General features: G+C 35.4%; 1 protein-coding gene across 3 annotated transcripts; it reads left to right on the plus strand.

Moving 5' to 3' along the window:
- The first annotated feature begins 307 nt into the window (after positions 1-307).
- On the plus strand, positions 308-6,587 carry LOC110614201 (protein HIGH CHLOROPHYLL FLUORESCENCE PHENOTYPE 244, chloroplastic). Of its 3 annotated transcripts, none has more exons than XM_021755711.2 (9): positions 308-543; positions 634-887; positions 983-1,081; positions 1,164-1,358; positions 2,183-2,275; positions 2,380-2,475; positions 2,738-2,878; positions 4,735-4,950; positions 5,091-6,587. In XM_021755711.2, the coding sequence occupies exons 1-8, from the start codon at positions 372-374 to the stop codon at positions 4,909-4,911; spliced, it is 1,227 nt and encodes a 408-aa protein (XP_021611403.1). In that variant the 5' UTR covers positions 308-371; the 3' UTR covers positions 4,912-4,950; positions 5,091-6,587. The 3 variants fall into 3 exon arrangements, with proteins under 3 accessions (XP_021611403.1, XP_021611404.1, XP_021611402.1); XM_021755712.2 differs by having other exon boundaries at positions 5,106-6,587; XM_021755710.2 differs by lacking the exon at positions 5,091-6,587 and having other exon boundaries at positions 4,735-4,996.
- Positions 6,588-7,183: the final 596 nt, after the last annotated feature.

Here is a 7,183-nt window from a genome sequence, read left to right on the forward strand (position 1 = left end):
TAAAATTTAAAAACATTACTTTTTTTAATTCAAAAATTTTTATTTAAAAAATATTAAATACTCACATGAGTTGCTAAAAATTAATTTAATTTAAAAAAAATGATTAATTACAAATAAAAGGATAATTTTTTTATATTATAAACAAATAAAAAATCCCATTTCAAAATACGAGCACATTATCCAATTCAATTGGGCCCTGAAGCAGCAGAACGAAAGCAGTAGAGAAATACACGTGGCTAAGATCGTAATCCTCTTCGGCGAGTAACGTGGCAATGTTCTTGTCCATATTTCTTTTCGTTCTCGCCTGTCCTCTTTCAGTTATTGCTTCCTTTCCTTCTCTCCCTTCCTCTCTCTGCCTGAAACCACCAACTATGGCATGCAGGCTCCCAACGCAGATAGCAACTCCTGGAAAGTTCCACCATAATTACCGTGGCCACCGACACAGCCAAATCGCCGTCTCTTCCAACAACACCTTACTTTCATGGCGGCGTAATTTGTCACCGCAGCCTCTCATCTCGCCTTCCGCTTCATTTATTTCTACAGGTACTTGATTACTTTCTCACTATGTGTGTCCTCTTCAATATTGTGATAGTAATTTATTTTTGAGAGTTGACTCTTTTTTATTTGTTTTAGTTTTGAAAGGGAAACGTGATGTGCGGCCAACGGTGACGTGCAATGCGAGTGCTGCGGAGGCAGTGGGTGCTGTGAATTTGGCACCGGGAACTCCAGTAAGGCCGACGAGCATATTGGTTGTAGGAGCCACTGGAACTCTAGGCAGGCAAATTGTGCGGCGGGCACTGGATGAAGGCTACGAAGTACGATGCCTTGTTAGGCCTCGTCCTGCTCCAGCTGACTTCCTTCGCGATTGGGGCGCCACTGTTGTCAATGTTTGTCGTTTCTTCTCTTTCTCTCTAATTATCTTAAGCAGTAACAATCTCTTTTCTTATTGTATCCATATATTGGATGTGTATATAATGAGCAGGCAGACCTTAGCAAACCCGAGAGTATACCAGCAACACTGGTGGGCGTTCATACAGTCATTGACTGTGCCACAGGGCGTCCTGAAGAACCCATCAAAACGGTTGGCTCGCCTCAAGAATTTATGAAATTATTACTTTTATTCATCTTTTGTTGGCGTTGTTTAATTCGGATCTTCTGTTTAGGTAGACTGGGAAGGAAAAGTTGCTCTAATACAGTGCGCAAAAGCAATGGGAATCCAGAAATTTGTGTTCTTTTCTATCCATAACTGTGACAAGCATCCTGAAGTTCCACTAATGGAGATCAAATATTGTACCGAGAAGTTCCTTCAGGACTCTGGCCTTAATCACGTCGTAATCCGGTTATGCGGTTTCATGCAAGTAAATGTTTCCCAGAATTAATTCTCTTGTTTTTATGAATTTTTCTTTTTATTGTTGTTATTATTATTATTTTATGAAGCAGACAATTTTCTCTGTTAGAATTGTGATCTAAAACTAGGATAGAGGACACTCACATTTTCCACTTGTAAATACAAGAGCAAAGTGTTGTAGAACTTACCCCATCTCTCCTTACTTCCTGGCTATGTCTACCATTTACGAATTTTATTGTTTTTCATTCATTAGGAAGTGAGAGGGGAAACAAAGTTTAGAGTCAGTTAACCTAATATATCTAAGGTAATATCAGACATGGTGATCGGTATATCAAAAATCAAATGGTGAATGGTAATATCGAAAATCAAACAAATGAGCCAGGGCTTTAAATCTGACTGTCAGGCATGACATCTCACCAAGTCATTAGTTAGTCCATCTCTCTGTTCCTTTTATTGATTAGTCCCCACCCTGAATCCCCATTTACGTCCTTCCCGGTATGAAAACTTAACTAGCAAATTGTTGATGTAGGCTTCTAAACTTTATGATACTTAATAAGAGACCTAGAGATTTTTGGATGGTCTTGCATGTTTACCAAAATTTTATTATTTGTGCATAAAAGTTTACATGTATGAACGTTCAAGCAAGGGCATTCATGTTCTCTGAAATGGATCTTGGCCAGGAACATGATACATAAAGCAATTAGTCTTTCATCTATGGATGTTCACAGATGGGTCTTTCTAATTATGCATAGTCTTGCTGTTTGCCTTCACATTATCTCTTTTGATGTTATACATCCAATTGTTGAGTCCAAATGCTTGTTGCTAATTTATCAGGGCCTTATTGGGCAATATGCAGTACCTATACTAGAAGAGAAATCTGTTTGGGGAACCGATGCCCCCACAAGAATTGCTTACATGGATACCCAGGTTCTATTTATGTGATTTCTTCTGTAATTATTTCTTTGGTGGCAGCTAAATCTTATTATTTTATTTTTCCCCTAATTAATCACATTTTTGCATTTCATATTCAGGATATAGCTCGGTTGACATTCATAGCAGTACGCAATGAGAAAATCAATGGGAAGCTTCTCACTTTTGCTGGTCCTCGAGCATGGACAACCCAAGAGGTAAACTTGTGAAGAAAAGCATTGTTAAAATGGATTTCAATACTGTTCTGCTAGATTTATATTACTCCCTGCTTTCCCTATCATTTGCTTTGTTGTCAATTGGGAACCTGTTGCCAGAGCAGACAATTCAATGTGGTTAGTTGGCTCTTCTGATCTCCATGTTCTCATTTGTTCTAAAAGAATGTGAAAATATCATTTTCGCTGAACCAAGGGAAGTAATAATTTCCATTTCTTCTGTGCTAACCCTTCAGTCTCGGTGTAGGTGATTACATTGTGTGAAAGACTGGCAGGGCAGGATGCGAATGTTACTACTGTTCCAGTTTCAATTTTAAGATTCACCCGTCAACTGACACGGTTTTTCGAGTGGACAAATGATGTCGCTGATAGACTGGCATTTTCAGAGGTAATAAATTATCTTGCTTCTGTGAACTATAAGCCATGTTGCATTAAGCAAGATGGCTATCCGCTGCATCATTTGCTTTTAAGCACGCTGGTATTATTCAAATGCTATAAGAATTTCTCCGAACAGTTTTTCAAATGAACGATTGTTCTTTATGGATGTTTGAACTTTGAAGGGAATGACTGAACTGTCTGCCTTCTGCTTTGACATGATATCTGTTGGAACAATATGCTGCTGCAAATTAATAAATATTCTGTTAATTCAGAAACATTGAATGAAAACCATCAGAAAACAGATAAAGTGGGATTAATCAGAAGTTTTAGTAAAATATGGTTTGAAGCAAGCCATTGTGGTCTCTGTAGATATATTGAATCCTAGGATAAATCTGAATTAGTATCCCCCAGTTCTCAAATAAGTCCAACTAATAAAACATAATACCACTCTAGCTGATGATGTGAAGAAAATATATTAGCTTATCAAATTCTAATGAACTGAAAGAATTTGAGTTGAAAGAGATAATAATGTGGTGAGATATGCCAAATATATCTCTATTGATTTTCTATTTGTAGGCTTCAATTTCCTATTAATAATATGTTAGCGTTGTCCAAATGGTTATTAACATGTATAGATCTAGTTGTATGACAACAGTCTCTTTGGATTAATTTATAACAGCAAAGGCACCGACAGTTTGCCACCATTCAAATTATTTATATGATGAATAACTTTGAGTTTGAAAGCTAAGAATAATAGCCTGAGATGTGATGTTAAATTAATATTAAATTTCTCTGTCCATAAAATATCTGACAATCTTCCATATGACTTATATTTTTTAAAAATATCTCCATGTAGTTTAAAATTTTTTCCCATAGTAGATAACAACGTGAGCATAATAATATAATATGGTACAATTTAATGGGTGTTCTTGAATCTATCTGTTACCGTCTTGAGCCTAGGATCTAGTTTGGGGGTGATGGACATGACAATCAATTTGAGATTCAATCTGAATGTTTTGTTAACTTCTGCCTTGTCTACCTATTTTGAAATGATGGAGTTGAGAGCTCATTTGAGAGAGCTCTACAATCTCTTATGGAAATAAATTGCTTTGAATAAGTTCATGCTTCCATTTTACAAACCTTACTGTTGAGTACAATCAAGAATAGAAAACAACTACCACAAAAGAAACTTCCACGTTTCAAGCCATAAAAAGAACAAGGAGCTAACAATGAATGTCAATCTGCTGCTGTAACATTTGCTTGTTTTGTTTGACTAAGAGAAATTTGTACAACTGCCAACTGGAGTAACTCTCTTTGAACTTGAATGACCAGCTGGTCGGTGGTCCTTCACATTAGACTGGGTGTGAGTTTGCATATAAATATTCCATGGTTTCTGTCTTGAATATTGCCATTGTAACTAGACCTAAACTTTGCATAAGATGTTATGGCAAGCATTCTGTTTAAGGGAGTCGCATAAATACCTGCAGTAGTAACCTCACCATCGTACTCTCTTAGGGGTATCTTTCCAAAAAAGATTTGTTTGTAGCACCACATGAATGAGCTGCCATAATCCCATTTAATTTATTAGGAGTTGATTTCTTTCTACTCATCATACTCAAGAAAGCATTCATAGGAAAGGAACCTATTGTTCATTTGAGAGTGTAATAATCTCATTTTGAGGATTATCCTTAGCTTTGATGAATTGACATTATTTTACTTTTAGCTTTTCTTTGTACATTGCCATATTTACCCATGTCCATAATATATATATTATTTATGAACTAAAATTTTATATTCTTTTCACTCACATTCAATTACTTTATTATTGAAGTTGCACTAATTCCCCCCTCCCCCCGGCATTTGCAGGTTCTAACGAGTGATATTGTGTTCTCTGCTCCTATGGCTGAAACATATACACTCCTTGGCGTGGACGCAAAAGATGTAGTAACACTTGAGAAATATTTGCAGGATTACTTCACCAACATACTAAAGAAATTGAAAGATATCAAAGCTCAATCAAAGCAAACAGATTTTTACATCTGAAAGAAAGACGTTATGCAATTGTAAATGGAACTATGTAAGGTATCACAATTTTCTCACTTAAAACCTACAGCATTCTTTTTTCTTACTTTCCCCTTGAATTTGTTTCTTGAGAAATGTATTTAAGAATAGATCACATAATCTGTTATTACAAACAATTAAACCTTCGGCTGCATGATCAGAGAATTTGCTTACAGACATTGGGAAGAAGTTGGCAGACCTCTCAATTTTTATTGCGGTCGATGTGGGATTGCAAAAAACTAATGCAACAAATACTTGGCTCTCCTGCACTTCAGACCTTAGCTTGATTCTCTTCCCTTCTCTTCTGTAACGCAAACATGAGATCTTTGAACTTGACCGACCTGGAATTTGCACCTTGGCATCTAACTTACTGAAAACAGGTTGGTTTTAGTAAAGCTTCAGATAGCCAGCAAGTTGAGATTCTCTTGTGATTAAGTGCTATCAGAACACAAGTCTTGAATGAAAGATGATCTGACTTCAATTATATATAGAATATACAATTTCGGATCACACTCATTTTCTAACTTATAGAGTCATATTTAGAATACACAATTCAGATTAATAGAGATGGATATGACTCAAAAAATTAAAATTAACAGAGTTTATTTAAATTGATAGAGTTTACTTTGAATATGTGCTAATTGAACATGCCTGCTAAAATTCTTTTTAAATTCAATAATTTTTTTCCCAATTAAGTGAAAATTTTTTATGGTTTTGTTTATTTTTTTTTATCATATAAATAATAATTTTTCTAATATAATAATTTAAGGAGATAAGTTTTAATGTTTTCTGAAAGTAGTCTGCAAAAGTCGATTGACTTGGAGAGTGGAGACTGCCCTATTTTGAGTGAAAATAGGAAGAGTGATTATATGTAACGACCCGGAAACCGATACCCTAGGATCCAGATCGGCTTAAGGCTGTCGGGACCTGTAGCAAGTCAAACATACATCCTATTATCTGGTTAAATCTCATACATAACATATTAATATACATGCATAAAATTATGTCCACTAGGATAGGATGTGGAGTTATGTCCTGTATGATGATGATTGGAACAATTGTTACTCACTTTCACCGGTCTATTCCCTTAAAGTAGGAGGTCAAGGGTTCGAGTAGTGGGGAAGCGATTTAATTTCCAAAGGAAAATTTGAGCCAAATCTACTTGGGGAAGGATGCGATGCGAGAACTCAAAGGGACAAATTCTGCCAAGAACCCGTGAGGGTGAATAGATGTTAAAAGCTACGCCAGTGAAAAGTTCAAGGTGGCATGAGGCTAGGCGTGGGATAGCCCTGAGCCGTGTTCAAGGTGGCATGAGGCTAGGCGTGGGATAGCCCTGAGCCGTGAACGGTAACAGTGCCGGTAAAAGGGCCGGGCTATTACATTATAACAGCCGCATTTTTTTTTAATCAATCCGTAATTTACAAAAAATTTTAATTTAAATTAAACAAGGAAAAGCCAACAAAATCATGACTAACTAATACTTTTTAAAATAAAAAAAAAAAAATTAACTTTACTAAAATAACGTGACAAATTAATGTTTTTTTTTATTTATATATATTTTTTAAAGCGTGCATAGAACTCATTATAAAGGGGTGTAATATCTATCCTAAAGGACTAAGACCAAAAAATTAAAGAACCAAATCAGAAGAAAAAAAAAATTCAAACCACATAAAATAAAAACAAACAGAACCAATCCAATCAAGCCCCAAACACGAAGGGCCACACCACAACGACCATTCACCGATTCCACCAATACAGCAATCGCCTTCATAGACGCAGAGAGAGACCACAAGCATCAATAGAAACAACAAAGGAAGGCCCTTGGAAACAAATCGAAACAACATGCAATCATAGAAAGACCCTCAAAATAGCATCATTGCTTCTACCAAAACCCAGAAAAAGGCTAGCCGAAAGCAAGGTAAGCGGCAAAGTTTAGCCAAGAAAAAGGCTAGCCGAAAAAAAAGTTAACGGAAATATTACTTTTGAACACATTAATGCGGTCTTAAATTACGGACATACTCTTCCAAAATAATAATTTTTAATTTAAAATAAGGAAGTTTTACTATTTAATTTATGAATATTATTATTATTCAAAAGTTAATTTTTTATTTTTTAAAATTTATTAAAATATTTTTATTTTTTTTATATCAATAAAATAGTCATTCCGGCCTATATTTTTAACCGCGAGAAGAAAGAGAAAATAATTTAATTTTTTGCTATATTTTTAACAAGGAGGAAGGAGTAATTTAATATT

This window comes from Manihot esculenta, chromosome 4, assembly GCF_001659605.2.
Source record: "Manihot esculenta cultivar AM560-2 chromosome 4, M.esculenta_v8, whole genome shotgun sequence".
NCBI classification, from domain to species: domain Eukaryota; kingdom Viridiplantae; phylum Streptophyta; class Magnoliopsida; order Malpighiales; family Euphorbiaceae; genus Manihot; species Manihot esculenta.

Bases quoted from the DNA above. Each gene is read 5' to 3' on its own strand.
- LOC110614201 (XM_021755711.2), top strand. From the start codon at position 372: ATGGCATGCAGGCTCCCAACGCAGATAGCAACTCCTGGAAAGTTCCAC. The intron at 888-982 runs GTTTGTCGTTTC...TATAATGAGCAG, and splicing joins GGGGCGCCACTGTTGTCAAT to GCAGACCTTAGCAAACCCGA. The intron at 2,879-4,734 runs GTAATAAATTAT...CGGCATTTGCAG, and splicing joins ATAGACTGGCATTTTCAGAG to GTTCTAACGAGTGATATTGT.